General features: G+C 29.1%; 2 protein-coding genes across 25 annotated transcripts in view; one reads left to right on the top strand and one right to left on the bottom strand.

The window, feature by feature from the left end:
* Nucleotides 1-3,209: 3,209 nt before the first annotated feature.
* On the top strand, nucleotides 3,210-7,676 carry LOC105233741 (ras-related C3 botulinum toxin substrate 1). Of its 4 annotated transcripts, none has more exons than XM_011215895.4 (5): nucleotides 3,210-3,507; nucleotides 5,099-5,214; nucleotides 5,277-5,509; nucleotides 5,578-5,738; nucleotides 5,793-7,676. In XM_011215895.4, exons 2-5 carry the CDS (start codon nucleotides 5,099-5,101, stop codon nucleotides 5,868-5,870), a joined length of 588 nt encoding a protein of 195 aa, XP_011214197.1. In that variant the 5' UTR covers nucleotides 3,210-3,507; the 3' UTR covers nucleotides 5,871-7,676. The 4 variants fall into 4 exon arrangements, with proteins under 4 accessions (XP_011214197.1, XP_011214196.1, XP_011214199.1 ...); XM_011215894.4 differs by having other exon boundaries at nucleotides 3,211-3,512; XM_011215897.4 differs by lacking the exon at nucleotides 3,210-3,507 and adding an exon at nucleotides 3,970-4,482.
* Nucleotides 7,677-8,018: 342 nt separating this feature from the next.
* The window catches only part of LOC105233740 (microtubule-associated protein tau), a 32,460-nt gene continuing 20,572 nt past the window's right edge, over nucleotides 8,019-19,906 (bottom strand). For 5 of the 21 annotated variants that reach the window (XM_049449752.1, XM_049449754.1, XM_049449755.1 and 2 more), the window contains 2 exons: nucleotides 19,323-19,385; nucleotides 8,019-8,624 (listed from right to left, as the gene is read on the bottom strand). In XM_049449752.1, coding sequence (XP_049305709.1) covers nucleotides 8,439-8,624; nucleotides 19,323-19,385 — 249 coding nt within the window. In that variant the 3' untranslated portion in view covers nucleotides 8,019-8,438. Of the gene's footprint in view, nucleotides 8,625-10,323; nucleotides 10,556-13,641; nucleotides 14,153-14,801; nucleotides 14,946-19,014; nucleotides 19,386-19,906 lie in introns of those variants that run through there. The other 16 variants (XM_049449761.1, XM_049449766.1, XM_049449767.1 and 13 more) reach the window with 7 other exon arrangements.

Genomic DNA, 19,906 nt, shown 5'->3' with positions numbered 1-19,906 from the left:
TTGTCAAACCTCGTATTATGGTATCTTTTCATCGTATTTTAAGGTATTAGTAAAAATATTTATTTTGAAAGAAACTACAGCTGATCTCCGGAAGCACTTCTCAAAAAAACGTTTTGCAGTGACCACTATATCTCAGAACTGGATCATCTGAAATTAAAAAAAACAGAGATCATTAAAGTAGTGTTAAATCTAATAAAGCAAATCGAAGGATAAAGCAAAATAAAATATTTTGACGAAATTTGGTCTTAAATTGTTTATAAAAAAATATTTATCGGTGAGAAAAAAATCTTCATTTGGTTACAAAAAGATATATTTAAAAAGCTCGTTGGTTATCGGCTTTGAAAACACCGTTTTGAGAAAAACGCGTTTAAAATTTGGATTGTACTTCGAAGCACTCTGAAACGCCTTTTCAAAATTGCGTGTAACTTCGAAAATTTTCACCGTAACGATATGAAAGTTTCTGTGTGTATTCTTAAATATATGAACATTAAAAACAGTATATATTCTCTTAAGCTAGCAGCCATCATGATAACGATATAATAAACTTTATAGCTAATTAAAAATTACTTTTTTTTAAATAGCAAAATTGCAATTAACGTGCACACTTGCAATTATTTTATCACATGTATTCCGATATGGTTATAGCTTTATCAATTTCAAATATAAGTAGTTTATTATCTAGTTCTTGTTCAAACAAGTTTCTTTATATTGTTGTTGTAATTTGTTTGCACTTATCTTTTCTTTCATTTTCTCCTACGTATTTGTAATATCAATTAGCTTGCACTTTCAGATTAGCATTCACAGAAAATTAAGTCCACTTACATACGTCTAATTTAATAAAAAGCAGTTTACACGTTAAAATTTGCATTTGTATTAGCAGCTTTTAATTAAAGACAAGTTTAATCTCTGATAATCGTATACACGACTGCAAATATACATACATATGTGCATATACAAGTATGTTCTCACACACATTTGCGCAAATCTACAAATTAGCGCGAGCTCAGTCAACTGCTCCAGACCGTCAAGGCTGCATGTTGCACCCATTCTTGCCCACAAGTTCTAACTGTTAATTGGAACATAAAACTTTTAAATTAAAATCGTCACAAGCATCTCCCAGCGGTGCATGTCTATCCAACTCCTTTGCGATTAATCCTATATACATATGTACGTACACTTGCTCATACATGAGCACATAAGTTTATATATACCACTATGTATTTGAATTTTAAAACGACAAAAAATTATTGTAAAACAAAAAATGTTTGGCCGAAGGAAGTTAATGTTTGCGCTTGAAGCATTTTTAATTAGTTTTTGTGGTCAAATAGCAGCACTTGAAAAATAAAACGAGAAAAAAACTATAATTTCGGCTGCCATGAAGCTATGATGCAGTAGACAGAAACATTCCTCTTAGCTTAAAAGGGTTCAAAAGGATATTTTTTCATGGTTTTGTTCTGTCAGTTTGTATGGCATATAAATGCGCAAATTTAATTTGAAAATAGGCTTGATGCTTAACATTAACAAAAAATCTTCTCCACTGCCTAATAAAAGAACTATAAATATCGAAAGCTACTCAATACTCTAAATAAACCGTTAGTAATGCCATACATACGCATACATATGTATGGATGTACACATATTTACATTCGGACACTGTGTGCAACTCGCTGACACTTGACAGTACGAAGTAACAATTTAATCACCAGATCACCACTACCCTTACTTTTACTCCCCGCTTCAACTGCGCGCCCTTTATCACACACTCTGTGTATACCACCAAGTGACCCGTTGTAATTTGTCCAAATCATATCAACGCCAATAATAAAATCCTGCACCCTTCGTCGCACAGTCGGCATTTTGCGTAAGTGATGGGGCTACAAAGTTACCAAACGGTGTGTGTCCATCAATCACAATTTGGCTAAAGTGTGGACATATGTTTGGAATCAGCAAATTTTTTGGAAGGAGTTGTTGGTCCATCCATGCATACAAATACATACATATATGTAAGTTAGCATAGAAAGTTTTATTTCGTTGTAACTTTTGTAGACTTGGAAATATTGGAGGTTGAGGAAATTACGAAGCTTGTGTGTGATTTCGAATTCCAACCAAATACAACTCGACACCGTGTACATATTTATAGTTGTTTGCTGCAGCAGAGTGATGATGCCCCGTTTAATATGAACTCGCTCGGTAGATACATACATACATATGTATATGAATTATGAAAATACCATAAAAGTTTTAAATGAAATATTGAATAATAACGAATAATTTTGCCCATAGAATTGTTAAAAGAAATAATGTAAGAGGATAATTTTGCATTCGCGACTTTTGTGTTCGACAAGAAATTCTTTGATGGAGTAATGCCCATAGGAAGGTTAAATGACAGCACTTAACCAATTTCCAACAATTGTTATAAAATCTACAATTTATTTGCGTACTTACACATTTTTTACTTTTGTGCATTATGGAATTAAAGGCAGTAAGTCACTCACATTCAGATCTCCATGAACTTGGCGCTCGAAAGGAGTATTAAATGCTGAGAAGAGCATTATTCGAGATTTTTACTCATGCGTATGTAAGCAAATAACACAAAAAAAGTAAATAATTATTCACTGCCAACCTTTTTTTGGTGGTCCATTAATCATAAAAACACAAAAATAGCTGGATTTTTCAATATAGGCGCCTAGAACGGAATTTAATTTCGTTAAGACAACTGTCAAAAAGCTGAAGGAAAAGGAAATGGAAATGGAAAAAATAAACGTCAACACGGAACGCACCCACGTAAACGCAAAAATTAAGCTTGATCTATGTATTTTAATTGTTTATCCTGAACTGATTATATCACTGAAAAAAATTATTTAAACAATTTTCAATAGCTCTCCAGTTACTTAAACACCAATATCACAATATTTCCTTGCGCCTGATTATATTTAACAATGGAGTTATCAGTTGTATTCATTATCACTAACTTAACAAAATATTTTATTAATTTTTACTCATATTTTTATATTTGTGTAACATAACATTTTAATAAATATATTTAATTTAAACAATAATGACTTTTACATGCAGGTTTCCGCAAAAATGCCTCAAATAAACACACTACAACTCATAACTTGGCAGCACTGCTTGCCGAAAAGGGTGTGTGTAAATGTGCGTGTATGAGTGCGCACACGCATTTATAGGTAAAACAAAACTGCGATAAATGAAGGCCTAAAAGCGAATTAAGAAACAAAAAAAGTAGCAAAGCTAAAGTTGCAGCAGCATTTATTTTACACAGTTTTTTATGTAAAATTAAATAAAAATTAATATATTATCAACGAATTTTATGGTAAACAATCAGTTTAGCGATTGAGTAAAGTGAATCGAAAACGTTTTAGTACAAAATTGTGGGGGAAAAGTGAAAGGAACGACGTAGCAGCACCACCAGTAGCAGTACGCAAAAAAGTGGATTAAGAAAACAACAAAATATTGTGCAGCGGAGGAGCTGAGTGCGTTGCAAAAGTAAGGTAATAGGAAAAAAATACACGACAAAAGAAGTATATTTATATACATATGCAAGCGGCTGTGTGTATATGGTAAGAATTGTGACCATTGGCGGACCACTCCTGTCCATTTTTCTCATATGTATGAATGCACACACATATATAGGTATATAAATTTATATGGTGAAATTGTAAATACTGCCGTTGAACTGGTGAAGGAACAGTGTCTTAAATAACAAAAATTAATTTCTGAATACGCTGACTCAATATGCTGTAACACTTGAATCACATCAGCCTTCAAACGCTGGAATGGAAACGTTGGTGCCACACTGTCGCACTGCCACAACCTACCCTCTACACCAGTAGCTATACTACGTTGGTGTTGTTGCGGAAAACTAGCGCTTTTAGGTGATTTCGATGTTGTGATAGTCGCAATGATTATGTCGCTGATAGTAAACCTAATTGCGTTCATTTCGAAAATAGAAAATTTGGCCGACAGTAATGTGGCTCCCCCCATCGGACTGACGTCGCCGGCAGAAATAGAACATTAATGCTGCCACTACAATCGCCGGCTGACGCTGACGTTTTGGCGTCCAGGGCGGTGTGCTTAACTTGTAGGGGGACAAGATCTATTTCGGTTGTTGTGCCGCTTATATTTTTTTGTGTGTTTCGCGAATCATGTCGCCGGCGGACGTTCGCGTTTTGCTTTGTAGCCAGCTATTCACTCAAACAGATGCCCATTATAATTCGTCTTTTATTGCTCTTTTGATTTGTTATTCTTTTTGTGGTGTTGTGTTTGATTTTCTCATTTGTTGTTTGTGGTGTAGGCGTGTTTTTATATTCTTAACGTTAAGCTTTTAAAGCTGTTTTGCGTGCATTGCACATTATTTTGTTGTGTGCTTTCGTAGGTTCTTAAAGTCTACGGTTTGTATAGTTTGTTGCTTCAAATTTCGAAAATATAAGGATCGGTGAATACATATATCGCTTACAAAAGGTGATAATAACTCATCAGCACAACGTTTTTATCCTTATAGCAATATATAAAGAGTTAAATGTGTATGTGTTGTTAAAATAGATAAAATCTCCTTAAAAGTGATATTAATTTTTTTTGCGTTAATAACACATCGGTGCACCCTTTTTCCTTTCTTTATAAATGAAATTATACTTAATTTTGACCTATAAAATACGTTAATACATTTTTTATTACAACGTACTTACTAATTGCTAAAAATTAAACAGAAAGTTAATATCCTTAAACTTGTGACAAAATGTCATATGATTTGTTCTTTATGGATAGGCATACATATGTATGCATACACCCATATATACTTATCTGTTTGGCAACACTATTTCTGACATTCCATGCAAAGAAAAATGAAAGACAGTAAATGTGCTCAAGTGGCAAATTGTATTTAATTAAATGTACCACACTCCACCAACGCGGCAAGCTACATACATTCCATTGTTCCACATTCGTTGCTGAAGTTTAATTTATTTGATTATACAATTTTACTGGCCACACCAGCTTGCATTCATACTCAAGTTACTGACACACATTTACATTTGAAAAAATATATATATTACAATACGTTCTTTATTCTTTTTCGCAGATGTCGACAGGAAGGCCCATTAAATGTGTCGTCGTTGGTGATGGAACCGTTGGCAAGACATGCATGTTAATTTCATACACCACAGATAGTTTTCCCGGCGAATATGTGCCTACAGTGTAAGTTTTAATCAAGTTCACAAAAGTCATATATTTTTCAACTTTGTTTACTTTGCACACAGCTTTGACAACTACTCTGCGCCCATGACTGTGGATACAATACAAGTGTCGCTTGGTTTATGGGATACAGCGGGTCAAGAAGACTACGATCGCCTGCGTCCGCTCTCCTATCCACAAACCGATGTATTTCTCATATGCTTCAGCGTGGCCAGTCCATCCTCATTTGAAAATGTCACATCGAAATGGTATCCTGAAATAAAGCATCACTGCCCGGATGCACCGATTATATTAGTCGGTTAGTAGCACAACATGCAAACTACTTCAAAATAATTTTTCCAATTTAAATGTTTGCGCTTTATTTAGGTACCAAAATTGATTTGCGCGATGATCGCGAAACGCTCAGTCAACTAGCCGAACAGGGTTTGGCACCGTTGAAACGTGAGCAGGGTCAAAAGTTGGCGAATAAAATACGCGCCGTCAAATATATGGAGTGTTCGGCACTTACGCAAAGAGGATTGAAACAAGTATGTAAAATGCATACATGAAGTGGATTTCTGTTATATATTACATATTTGCAGGTCTTTGAAGAAGCTGTGAGAGCTGTGCTCAGGCCAGAACCACAAAAGCGTCGTCAACGAAAGTGTATAGTTATGTAAGATATACAGCTTTTGCTATAGTGTAACAAAACATCAGATATTTAACAAAAGCAAACCACTCACTTACCTTACGGCAACCAACACACAAACACAATCAAGGCGTCAACTCGTGTCTAAGAAATACAACTCGAATATTTATTAACTAACTGATAAAAGTTTAAAGTCGGCGAATATCAAATGTGTAGGCAGCGACAACTTGAAAAATGTGTTGTGGTTTTATATTTTTTTTAACTTTTTAATTTTTTTTTACTTAAAAGTTAATTTCTTCAATAACTGCAAAATTAGAATTTTTTCGCGCTCCTTCAGAGTACAATATGCATTTATCATAATTTTTTTTAGTTGGCAGCTTTTACTGTAGACAATAGTTGTTGCAGCGCAGTTGCTCCAAATGAAAAACTGCCTTAGCATAAGCTTGTCTACAGATATATTGAAACCAAGCAGCAGCTAATTAACGTTGTGCAGCTAGTATTTGTTTGGAAAATTTCGGCTGCCCAGAAGCAGCAACCAAACAAGTTTTATTTTAAGTCTCAAATTTAATCAGCTGATTACTCTTTGTTATGAACTGCAACTGGACAAAAGAAAATAGCTTATCTAGTCAATTGAGTAATGAGTAATGAGAAAAATGAAAAATATAAAATTAAAAATTAAGTGAAAAGTTGAAGCTAAATAACAGCTAAGTATATAAAGTTGTTGTATAAAGAATTAAAGAATATTGAACAGATAAGAAGTTGGTTGAGCGCATTGTGGCGCATACCGAATTGAGCTTAGACAAAAGTAACAAAAACAAATTGTCACTATGTGTTGTGACACAGCAAATTATAGCACCCACTTTAGTTAATATTCTAACTTTTATTTTAATAACAATTTTTTTGTTGTAGACATACATATTTACATTTGTAGCACGATGCACAAATGTACACTCTATTAGTAAACTATTAAAAAGAATTTAGTTTTGTTAAGCATTAAAAAAGGAAAATGGTTTCTTTTACTTTAAAATTTTTGACAGCATGGTGACAGAAATGCGATGTTGCCACCAAACGCCACTGCATACATCGTCCTCCAAGCCCTGCGCTCACACAGCTGCAGCGGTATTTCGCTTAGTAAGCTACACTACTCAAATATTAATTTCATATTATTCATATCAATTTCTTTTTTACGTTTTTTTAATATGTTTGCAAACATATATTTATGTGTGTATAAACTAATATGTACGTCACAACTAAACATTAACGACTGTTTAATTTAATATTTTTTATAACAAACGTATTTTCATTTGCCATTTTAACTATTTATTATGTATGCATAAACATTATGATTTAATTATTGCAAAACAGTTACTATGTAGAATGTGAAGATATAATGTAAAAAAAAGTTCGTTACCCGAATTTTATAAAACCGAAAAAAAGTTAATAAACGCTAATAAAATAAAATATGTAATCTCTCCTTTATCTTATGCATTCAACAAACTCACACTCACACACTCATGCATTACTCCGACTTTTTAATATTTTACATCTTGTAAACAAATTTTTGCAATTATAACCTCAAAGATTTTGAAAAATGTATTTAAATGTTATTTGTAATTTTGTATGAGTAAAAAACAAAGATAAAGAGAAAAATAAATGAATACATATTTACTTTATATATTATTATTGTAATAATAGTAAAAGAAAAAAATCAAAAATAAGAAAAGTAACGGCAGTGAAGTAGATTTAATAATGTATGTATAAACAAAATGGAGGAGAAGAGCTACTGTGAAACGAAGCGAATATATATATGCAAAAGAATAAAGTAAAATGAACAAAAGTGCATAGTGAATTTATTCCAAATATTAAACTATATTATGTTGCTGCCGTTCCCGCGACTGTCGGGTCTACGTAACCAGAATGGACCCCGCTTTTTATCCGGCCAAGGACTGTCAAACCGGCGGCATTTCTCAAAATGACTTCAGGATGGCTTTTGCCGCTGCAACAACAACAAAAAGCTATAGTATAATACTCTTTAATAATATTTAATTTTTTTATAAAAAATGTTGCGCTAGCTGAGCGGGTGCTGTATACTCACTTGCTGTCGACAATTTTCAGAAAGAAAATATGTTCAGCTTTTAGGCAAATTTATTCCTAGAACTAGTACTAGAAAAACGCCCAATTAACGATAAATAATATACTTTCTTTATTTCAACATCTTGATTGTAATTTAATGACATATTGATTTAATGCAAATTTGGTGAATATTTAAGTTTTGTTTTTAACTATATTTTATGGAATTCGTTGCCTTTTCGCTCAATTTTGTCTTTCACAAATCGCGACTTGTATTGTTGAAGTCTCCTTTGCGGCTGCGCAAATGATTTTCACAAAACACGATGAATATATTTTACAATTTGTGTATATGTATGTACGTATGCATTTACCGGTGTTGTTATTTAATGGTTTTTGCTTGCATTTAAATTCTTGAAGACATGCCTGGCGCATACTGGAACTCGAAACGGTGCTGCTGACTAGTTTCTTTCATATAATTAATGTTTTTTGTGTACATACATATGTATGCGAAATGTAAGTATAGCTCTATCTAGTATAGACGGAAGGGCTTTGGATGTACCACTTGTCCTTGTTTTTTCTTGGGCCCAGCACTTTTCGGACGTTTCTGTTCCGCATTCAGCGATGGCATTGAAACCGAGAGCACCAGACACTCGGCAGGCAGCGACATGGATGAGGTGATTGTGGTGGCGCGTTGAACCTTCTGCACCTTCCAGTGCTATACGAAGTGATTCGTGTTTGAAGAGGAATGTGAAAAAATAGTCAAATTAGATTTAATGTTTAAATATGCATTGATAAGGCTTTGAGTGTGTTTAAAAGTATTACAGATTAAATTAAATGCATGCAATGTGTTTTTTTTATTTTGAATTTTTGGTTTTTATATTTTTTTTTTTGTAATATAAAAAAAAAAAATTATATTTTTAATTTTGTTATTTTTATTATCATATTTTTTATTATTATATTTTTTATTATTATTTTAAAATTATTTAAAATATGTTTTAATAATACATCATATAAAAAATATCTTTTTATTTTAAATTTTTATTATTTTTATTACATTTTTTTAACATTAAATTTTTTATTATTGTTTTGAAATTATAGAATTAAAATTTTTTTATACTTGTTTTGTTATTTTTTTCTTTTAATTTTGCTCTTTATTTCACTTTCCTTTGTGAATATTTCGCATTCTGTATTTAAATAAATTTTCTGCTTATTTGTTTTTTCAACTTAATAATTTCTAATAAATTAGTTTTATTTTATTTATTTATTTATTTTTTTTTTTTGTTTTTGCTTGTTTAATAATATTTAATGGCATTTATTAAGCTTTTAATTGGTTTTTAACTTTTCTATTAATTTGTTTTTTTTTTTTTAATTTTATATGTTTAGCACTTTTATATTCATAATTTATTTATTTATTATAAATTATGTATATTTATTGAAGAAGTTCAGTATTTTTTTAAGTACATATTCTACAATTATAGTATATTTTTATACTTTGATTAATTTATTAAGAGATCAATATCCATTATATTAAATATTATTTGAATTTATTGTTAGTTTTTTATTTAAGTTTTTGTATTTTTATGTTCGTAATTTTTTTTTTTAAATTTCGCGTTTTAGTTTTATTTTAATTAAACTAACTTTTTTATGTTCATATATAACTGGAGATCGATATCATTTATATTATTTTATAAACATTTTTGGAATTAATTATTATTTATTTTATTTGTTTTTTATTTACATATTATTTATAAAACTAAATAAATATTTATGTTTTATTTATTATATTTTATTTTTTTAGATTTAATTAAATTTATTTATGACAATTATTTCTATTAATTTTTGTAGTTAAGTTATTTTTTGTATTATATTGTTTTTTTTAAGGTAACTAATATTTATAACAATTTTTCAATCTATTTTCTTTAGTTCAAAGATGGAAAATATTAAAAATGCGTTGTTTTTTAATTTTGTTAAACGAATTATTTAGACTTTATTTATTTATTTTTTTAGTTTGTTTTATTACAATCAAAATTATTTACATATTTTTTTAATTCAATTAATTTTTTTTATTAATAATTATTTATTTTTTTTATTCATTGTTAATTAAAATTATTTATTTTATTAAAATTATTTATTTTAATTTTATTTTACTTATTCTTTCTTAGGTAAATTAATTTTTGTATTATATTATTTTTAATTTAATTTTTTTAGCTAACTAATATTAACAATAATTATTTAATTTATTTTCTTCAATCTTTGTTTTTTATTTATTTATTTTTTTTATTGTTAATTATTTTTTTATTTTATATATCTTCAGTTTCATGTAATATTATTATTTTCAATTTATATAAATTATTTATATACAAGTATATAACATTAATAAATATTTTAAAAATATTATAGAGTAAAAAACATACTACCTCAGCGTGTTGCAGCAAATTGTTTACCAATACATTTCAAGTTGGCCGAATTTTCATTTGCCTTGGCTTGCAAATACATATAGATTGTTGCTGGTGTGGTTGTTTTTATTTACTAACGGTGTAGTTGCACAAATATGCCATAGCTTAAATACAAATACCGCTACTAATTTTTGATGACGATGAAATTTTGTGGATAAAATTCACTTTGTGGCTAAATTTCGCTACAAAACTAAAGCAAAACTAATTTTTCTGCAAAAATCGTATTCTTTTATGCATAAATTTAAATATATTTATAATAAAGAAGAAGTGCATTTTTCATAATTTTTTTAGACAAATCAATTTTTATTTGTTGCAATGTTAGTTTACAATTTCCCACATTTATATGAATGAAGTTTTCGATTTTCTTGATTTTTTTTGTGTTTTATTTTATATTATATAAATGTATCTAAATTGAATTAATTATGTAGTGTGTACTTTTCATAATACAAGTTTCATTAAAAAAATTATTAATATTAAAAAATTTGGATTTGCACTTATAAAAAAATAATAAAACTTACTAATGGCAAAGGCGCGAGTGTGAAGAATGTTGTGGAAATTATGTTTGTCTTTTGTTTATATGTAGTTTGCTTACAAATTACTATTGGGACACTTTTAGGGTAATTTGAATATTATTTTTTATTTAATTTTTTTATTCAAAAGTTAATAAATTATTTATGTAGTTTCCCTATTTGAGCGCATAAATACGCATAGCGATCTAAACAAAAAAAAATAAATTGTTTTGCGAGTTTCGTTCATATACTAAAGATTTCATATAAGGCTGAAAACATAGTGAAACAAGGTGCAATCAGACACAGTTTGCTCAAGAGAACGGAGGTTTATGTGTATATATAATATGTTCTCTGTATGCTCATTGCCGCAGAAACGACATGCTCTTTCGCCGATAATCATTTGACTCTCTCACATTGCTGTCATCGTTATTGCATTCACACTCCACTATGTTCCCAGCTTAAAGCAAAATGGGTATATAATTAGTTATTAAATCAGTTAGGCATTATAGTCATGGAATTTTTAAAATCAATGAAATTATAAGAAAGTGTCAATGTATGTATGTGATTGAATTACTTTTGGTGGTTTCAAAGCAATACTGCTTGCTGTAATATTATTAACTGTATGTTGTTCGTATAATTGAAGCCCTGCAAGGAAACTCTAATTGAAATTTGGGGAAAACAAAATTTTAACGCTTAGAATTTTGTTAGTTCAAAAATTAATTCAAAACAATGCAAAATAAAAAATTATTAAAAACAAAACGAAAATATTATGTAATTAAAAAAAAAAAAACATGTTTATTAAATTATAAAATTAAAAAAAAAAATAATAATAATTTTTATAAAATTTTCTTAAATAAGCTGATATGTCTTCCAAAATATTATTTCATTCTACTTTTTATAATTACTGATATTTGAACACACCAGCTTTTCCCTACAGGGCATGTATGCTTGTCTTGTATATATAAGTGTAACAGTTATTTAGGTGTATACATTTGTAAATATATATAATAATATTTAGTTTTCTTTAATATAGACTACTACATAACAGTTCATTCACATACATATATATTTGATTTATTTTTATTTTTGGGTAAATAGTAGCTTTCTGCCTAAGATGAATATATTTATGTATAATATATTGTATGAGAGTAAATAGGTAGGCATAAATATTTGCAAGATTTAATTATTATTTTTGCTTTTTTTCAAACCAAGAAAATGTTTGTATTTTTGTTTTTATGTATAAAAAAAATTATGCTTTATAAAAAAGTAATTTTATGTAATTCTAATATTATATATGTTTGTCAGGCTTTAGAGGTTTTCGAAATAACTACTGCTCGAAGTCTATTTCAAATTTAGCTTTAAGTATAGTTTAGATCGAGAACACTGCAGGAAATGGCTAGAGCAGGGCACCAGGTAAACAATGGAGCATCTTTTGCGCACTTGACCCGCATTGCCAAGATTTCGCTGTAAGTATCAGGGGTCCCCACAGTATGATGCACTGGAGGAGATACCGACAGTGAGAACCCAGAGTCTGCAAAAATTCGCGTCTAGCGCAGGCAATTAAACGATGACTACCCCTCTTGGACTTAGCAATTGAACTCCATCTGGTATCGCAAAGGACCCCACTTATCTATGCGTAACTTTTTGGCCTATCAGATTAACCTAAGCTCAAGTTTAGACCTAATTTTAATTTATGTGGTTATGTATATGAAAGCATCATGATCCTCTCCACGGAAGCAACTGTTCACCTTAACCCCAAAAAAATATTATTTCTAAATTCGCACATATTTGACCGAACTTCTCTCGATGTTTGCCTTTTTATTCATACTTTAGTTTTAAAACTGCCTTAGAACGCCTTAAAAATTCGTACATATCACAAACTCGAAACTTGAAAGTAATTTACTAACTGTTAGATAATGTTATTTTGTAGAACATGAGATTATGGTCTACGGCATCATTATTATTCTGGCGATCATAGAAATATTTCATAAGCAAGAAGCATGATCAAATATATGAATGATAGAAATTTTTTTGGTTTAAGGGGTTATATGGATTTACGGCTTTCAAAAAATCGAATTGTCTTATTAAATTCAACAACGCTTCTAGAATATTGTTCTACATTTTCAAGTTGATACGAGTAATAGCTTAGGAGATACAGCCTTTGAGAACTTCTGCGCTCGAGGCTAGTTAGGCTAAATGCACTGTCTTTTCTCGAAACTGTGTTTTTGAAGTCCTTCGAAAAATTCCTCAAGATCTACTCAAACAATCTTCATGAAATTTTACCCAGGTCTTTAAGATATAAAGAAGAAGGATTTTTTTCGATTACAACTATTTGAAAAAAAGTCGCGAAATTTTCACTGAGATTTTAATTTTTTTGTAAAAATGCGCCCAGGATCATCTAAAGTGAAAGAATAAGTGTTTGAATTAAAACCTTAACAAAAAACTTGGACGAAGGAAAAAAACTAATTTTCAATTATGTTTTCACTTCAGATGATCCTGGGCGCATCAGGCTGATTTTTACGTGAGGAAACCCATGTAACCCCTTAAAAAGTGCGCTTAAGTCCTTCCAAGCGACTTTCAAGACTTCTCGGTACTTAAGAGGGTGTACTTAAGCGGGTTTCACTGTATATATGAATGGTTGCATTATGTAAAACTCAAAGTTTGCCGCTTAACTTAAGGTGTCTAAGCAAGTCTTCAACGGAAAAACTACTTTTGGGTGTAAAATATATATTTGCTTGAAATAATTTGTAAGTGAAAAAACGTGAAATTTGTGAAAAATGTTTTATTATTTGCAAATTGTTTGCTACATTTCAAATGCACACCGATTTTTTACGAGTAATAACTGTTTCTCCAAATACAATACGGTAATTTTACATATTTTGTGTTTGGTGATAATACAATCTCAACAATTACAGTGTTGCTCAAATGTATGTATACAAGTAATTTTGAATTTTTACTGCAAAATGTTTTAAATATTTTTTTTTTTGTAATTTTTCTGTTTTAATAATTATGTATGCAATCGTATGCAATTAATGCTAATAATAATGCTTTAATGAAGTATGTTTTGTTTTTTGTTTTTGTTTTATGTATTTCTTGTTCTTAATTTTTATTACTTTGTAAATATGTTTGTATTTAATGTTTATTTGTTTTAAATTGCTGATAATTTTTTGTTTTGTTTTTGTTTTTTTGCTTTTCTTTCGTGCTTAATTTGTTTAACTCTGCTGATTTAAATTTTCATCGGCACCAGTTGTTGAAGTCGTCATGGATGGTTGTGGACTCTGCGTTTAAGAAGAAATGATTCAAATAAAAAATATCAAATCATAAACTATCACCACAAGTTTCAACATTCAAAATTACACTGAAAAAAATTATATTCCCACAAACAAAAAAAAGAAAAAAAAAAACAACTGACGAGTAAAACCATTAAAGAGGAATGTCAGTAAGAATTAAGCAAAATATGCGAAAATGAGTAGAAGCAGAGGAGAATGGAATGCAGTCTGATGAATTATTTTACATACGATAGTATATGGTATATGGTAAGTGGAAATGAAAAACATTATTCATTAACATTTAGAGCACCCACTCAGACGATTTATGTGTTGCTATGTACAGTTTCACGTATATATGTAGTATATAGTATACATATATATGGCATATATAATATATATAAACAGATACTTGTATTAATGCATGTGTTTAAAGCAAATGAGGGTCCATGGATCGCAGGTACAAAATGTTCGAATGCAGTTATTTGTGTTATAGACTTAGGCTTTTGTATTTTCAAGGAGCAACAAGTAGTACGCAGCTGTGTCTGCTTAGTAGTTATTTGAAGGGTCTCTACAGACATTAGTCATTTTATGCATGAAATTATCATTTACGCTGTTTCTTTTTTTATTTTTTTAATTACATATATGCTTTCGAACTTACGTTAGACGTTGGTTGTTGTTGGTTGTGTGAATATATATTTATATTTTAGCAGATATACTTTTATTTTGGTAGTTTCGCATGACAGTTAGGGACTATCAGTTCAATATTTCATATGCATATTCAGTAAAAGGTATATAAATATTCCTATAAATATAAATAGTTAACTTATTTCTCTGTTACGCACAATTATTATAAGTTTTTTTGTTTTGTTAAATAAAATTTTTAGTTATACAATTTCTTAAGCTACCTAAGGACGTTTTATTTCTAACCATTGGTTGACCAGTGTTACCACTTTTAAGTTAATTTGTGTTAATTTATTGAAGAATGTAGTGTTTATGTAGAAGTTTGAGAAAAATATTAATCAGTTTATTAACAAAAAAAAACGACATCATATAGCTGTAATATATAAGTATTTAAGTAGCTGATAAAAGTAAGAAATTTCATTCGTAATTTTAAAAAGATGGATGTATAAGGAAAAAAATAGTTAGAGTAGCAAGAAAGTCGATTAAATATCGAACAAATACAGTGCAAAAAGTAAAGGTATTGAAGTTAGACTCTTTTTTTACAACCCCAGCTCACTTTGGAAGGTGTTTAGGAGGTGTATATCTAAATATTAAGATCGTTTTTTAAACAACTCTTTTAGTGGATAATTTTTAAAGGTTGTTTTTTATGTAGTTCGATAGATTATACGTTTGAAAAGCATGCTTAAATTTCGATCTGTATCTCAAATAGTGTTTGAGTTTCAACCTCCATTCACCTTTAATCGCCTTTTTCTGTCGAAAAAACATTTTTTTGAGTTTTCTACAGCGATTATTCGAAGATACATAAATATATGAGCCGATCACTATAAAATTTGTTCTGCATGTTTTGGATATACAGATATTAGATAGATAGGTCTATAGATTTTAAATAGATTTTGTCCACTTTTTTGCTTGACAATCGACGATTAACAGTCAGAGATCATACTGACATGGAAGAAGGATCAGTGAAAATCATTTTGAAAGCAGCATTGGTTCCAAAAATCACTCAATTTTTACGAAAAACAGTGCTTTCCGACAACCAGTATGTCTTGGATACATGCTTACGACAGAAAACAGCTGATCAGTTGGTCGAATATCGTAGCAAAGGTAAGCGGAAGCCGAAAAAACTACATCAAAGCAGTTCAAAAATCAAAATTATGTAGATTATCGAGTTGTGCTGCACTTCGAATCCCTTCCGATCGGCCGAACTGTCCACAGGGAGTACTATTTTAGTATTATGCCACGTTTGCGCGAAGCTTTTCGTAAAAATAGGCCGGAATTGTGGTCTGGCAACTCTTAGTTTTTGCACCACAATAATGCACCGTCGCACACTGCATAGATTAGTGAGTTTTTCGCCAAATTTTCAACCAATGTGATGCCGCGTATTCGCCTGATTTGTCTTTAACAATTGATTACTTTTAGGCGGACGACATAGTTTTTAAAATTATGATCGAAGTCTTACTATTTTTTGCACATAGTATTAGTTCTTCTTACAATGAGCTGCAAGTTCTTGATCTAATCAAAAATTGAGGCAGGCCAAGAACGAGGAATATTTTGGATAATATTTAACATGTTTTTTACAAACATCGCCATTTTGTCAAATTCAAAACTTTTTCGATTTCTATTCAAGAAATAAATTGGTTTTAATTTCTACACGGAACCACCGGAATCACGGAGATCACAACAATTTCTAAACAAGGGTACTTCGTTTGGTTGTTTTGCCGGCAGATGGCGCTAGTGTTGAGTTAGTAGGAATGATTATCATTAAGCAAATCGGCTGATATTTATATATTTTTAAACATATTAATTCCCTTGTGTTATGCAAGAGCTTTCTATGAATTATTTGTGAATTTTAACAACAATATGTTAAAAGTTTCGCTCTTTGTTATTAATAGTTCATAATTGTGCAAAAGCGGGTATTCAAATAAATGTCTTAATTTGAAACGAAAATCTTTCTGATTTTTGGCAGTAAAATTCGAAAATTTATATTGTTAGAATACCAAAAATATTTTATATAGATTTTTCTGTTATCTTAAGCTAATATTTTCTAGTTTTCGTAGGCTTGGCTGATATTAGGAAATTTAATTGAAAAACCATAGAGGCTCCACAAAATAAATTAAGAAAAAATGGAAAAATAATTTCAATTAATTTGAAAGAGTAAATAATTTTTTTAAACGGAAGTGAAGGAAAAATTTTAAATATTTATATATAATACTTGTATAGTAGTTAAATATTTATAACAAAAAAATAATTAATTAACCGATTTTATATACACAAATTAACAATTTTTTTTTAAATTTTGATGATTGTGTATTAAGTATTTAAAATGATCTAGGTTTTTTGATTTAAAAAAATATGTTTTTTTTTATTATTTTTTAAATTTTTAGTGTTTAGTGTCTAACGGTATTTTTTGTTGCAAATATTTGATCTTAATAAAACCGCTTTAATCGGGCAAATTATTTAAAGTTTTTTTAAACAAATTTCATTAAAATTTAAAATTTTAATTTTATTAAACAATTTTCATTGAAATTGAAAAAATTTATTTTTTTTTTAAATTTTTAATGGAATTTGAAAAATTTAATTTTATTATTAATTGTTGAAAAGTTGTATTTTTAAATAATTTTTATTGAAATTGAATTTTTTTATTTTTTAAACAATTTTTATTGAAATTGAAAAATTTTATTTTTTAAAAAATTTTCATTAAAATTGAAAAAATTTATTTTTTAAAAAATTTTCATTAAAATTGAAAAAATTTATTTTTTAAAAAATTTTTAATGGAATTTGAAAAATTTAATTTTATTAAACAATTTTCATTAAAATTGAAAAAATTTATTTTTTAAAAAATTTTTAATGGAATTTGAAAAATTTAATTTTATTAAACAATTTTCATTGGAATTGAAAAATTTTATTTTTTGAACAATTGTCACTGAAATTGAAAAATTTCTATTTTTTAAACAATTTTCACTGAAATTTAAAAAAAATTTCTAACAATTTTCATTGAAATTGAAAAGTTGTATTTTTAAACAATTTTATTAAAATTGAAAATTTTTATTTTTCAAATAATTCTCATTGAAATTGAAAATTTTTATTTTCAAAAAATTCTCATTGAAATTGAAAAATTTAATTTTTTAAACAATGAAAATGAAAAATTAAATTTTTTAAAAAATTTTCATTGAAATTGAAAAATTAAAAAAAAATTAAAAATCTGCGTAAATTCAATTAGGAAATGCTAAGTAAGGCACTAAGACAGCTACATTTAAAAAATGTCTATGTGTGGATGAGTATGTTTATTTGGCAGGATTGTTTTTGTCAGTGTAGAAAAAAATTGCTAAAATAATAAAAAAAAATAAAAAATAAAAATAATCTCACGCGTTCTTAAACTACAAATGATCACACATAAAAGGGTTTTCTTAAAATATGATTTCCAAAATAGTTAATATGGAAAACCAAGCAAATACTTGCATTGATTGATTTCCTCTAAGATCAAATTCAATAATTTTGTTATAAATACCTACAAGTTTTACACACTAATTAACTTAAACTTAGGAAATGACGCTGAAGAAAGCGTGTTGCTGGCAGGTCAGGCGGGTTTTAGCTGCCACCCAGCGCTTATTTTGCTACTTTAACGAGTGTTGGAAACAGTTATATATGTATGTATGTAAGTATATGCTTTTGCGTCTCACTTAAAATAGTTATCTGACGTAATTGGCTAGCCTAAGTACTTAGAAATAGAAAATACTGTCACCTACGTGTATACTTAAGTAGATGTGTAGATATATGTATGTATGTGTGTGCATGTCTATACATTTGTATGTAGGATTGTATATAGCATATTTAGTGTAAGTAAGTTCTGTTTAAGGTTTGCATTTGAACAAACAAAACAAATATTGTCTAAGTTTAAGTGAATAAATTCTCATTTGGCATAAATAATTTTCTTCTTTTTTTCTTTTTGTACAATTTGCTTCAACTTTTGTGTTAACCGTTCCGTTTTTGTGTGTGTGTGTATGCGTGTTTTGAGCTGAAAACTCCCAAGTTCACTTGGAGCGAACCTAAGTTGAATTTGTGTGTTTGTGTGCTTTGTGGACCTATCAGTTAGTCTATTTTCATTTCATTTCGAATACTTTCTATTTCAACAACTTTTTTTTCATTTTCTATGCAAATTTTTGTTGCTTTTTATCTAGTTATTTGTTGCGCTAGTGAGCTAAGCGTTCTTGTGACGTAATTTTTAAGTTTAAAGGTACAAAATCGCATTTTGCTAATTGCGCAAAATTAGGTGCCATTTTTAGTTATTTGCTATTTTAGCCCGATTGCTTTCGTTAAAATTTACGCTTTGCTTTATCTTTACTTCGTTTTTGCCTTATTTGTTATGAATTTACTAGGTAAATATATATGTATGTATTTCTTTTAAATATAAACTTAATGGCTGTTGTTGTAGTTGTTTTGGCAAAGCATTTTGCAAGTAAATTCATTTAAAGAGCGATTGAAATATTTCATTACACACACAGTCTGAATTGCAAAGGCCAAATTCTAGGTGGATGGTGGCTATAAGGCGTCCCTGCGGGAACTATAAATAAAAGTAAAGAGAGAAAAAAGAATAGAAGTACGGGATGTTGCTGGTTGTATAGTTAACGAATTGACATTTCATTGAAATTCAATTAAATGGAATTTTAACGGATTGTATTAAAAAGTTGAATTTTGAGTTTTTTTTTGTTCGGAAATCTCTTTTGTTACAAATATTATACATATAAGTAAATTATTTAAAAAAATTATAAGCACAACAAACTTTATGGTGGAAAACAATTGATTAATATTGTAATATTAGTGACAAAAATATGGGTATAAAATTAAAACATTTCGTATGCAGGATATTGAATGAAAGCGATCGCTTTCCATCACTTTGATTTACTCAAACGGAGTTTGATTTCAAAATTTCATTCGAAGCTTGGAGAAAAATTTTGCCGGCTAGACTTAGGGAGCTTTTCGACTAACTTTAAGGCTTCTTTAGTTGCCGGACCACCGCATTATATTTCAAGCTAAAGTCTTTGCTATTCCGAAAGCCGCCGAGCTAGCCTCTAATGTACCTGC

The sequence above is a fragment of the Bactrocera dorsalis genome, chromosome 2 (assembly GCF_023373825.1).
Source record: "Bactrocera dorsalis isolate Fly_Bdor chromosome 2, ASM2337382v1, whole genome shotgun sequence".
Taxonomy (NCBI): Eukaryota; Metazoa; Arthropoda; class Insecta; order Diptera; family Tephritidae; genus Bactrocera; species Bactrocera dorsalis.
Note: the sequence above shows the minus strand (reverse complement) of the source record. Positions and strands in the feature narration are given on the sequence as shown.

Excerpts from the sequence above, each read along its gene's own strand:
- LOC105233741 (XM_011215895.4), top strand. The coding sequence starts at position 5,099 with ATGTCGACAGGAAGGCCCATTAAATGTGTCGTCGTTGGTGATGGAACC. Across the intron at positions 5,215-5,276 it reads GGCGAATATGTGCCTACAGT|CTTTGACAACTACTCTGCGC; the intron begins GTAAGTTTTAAT and ends CTTTGCACACAG. Across the intron at positions 5,510-5,577 it reads TGCACCGATTATATTAGTCG|GTACCAAAATTGATTTGCGC; the intron begins GTTAGTAGCACA and ends CGCTTTATTTAG.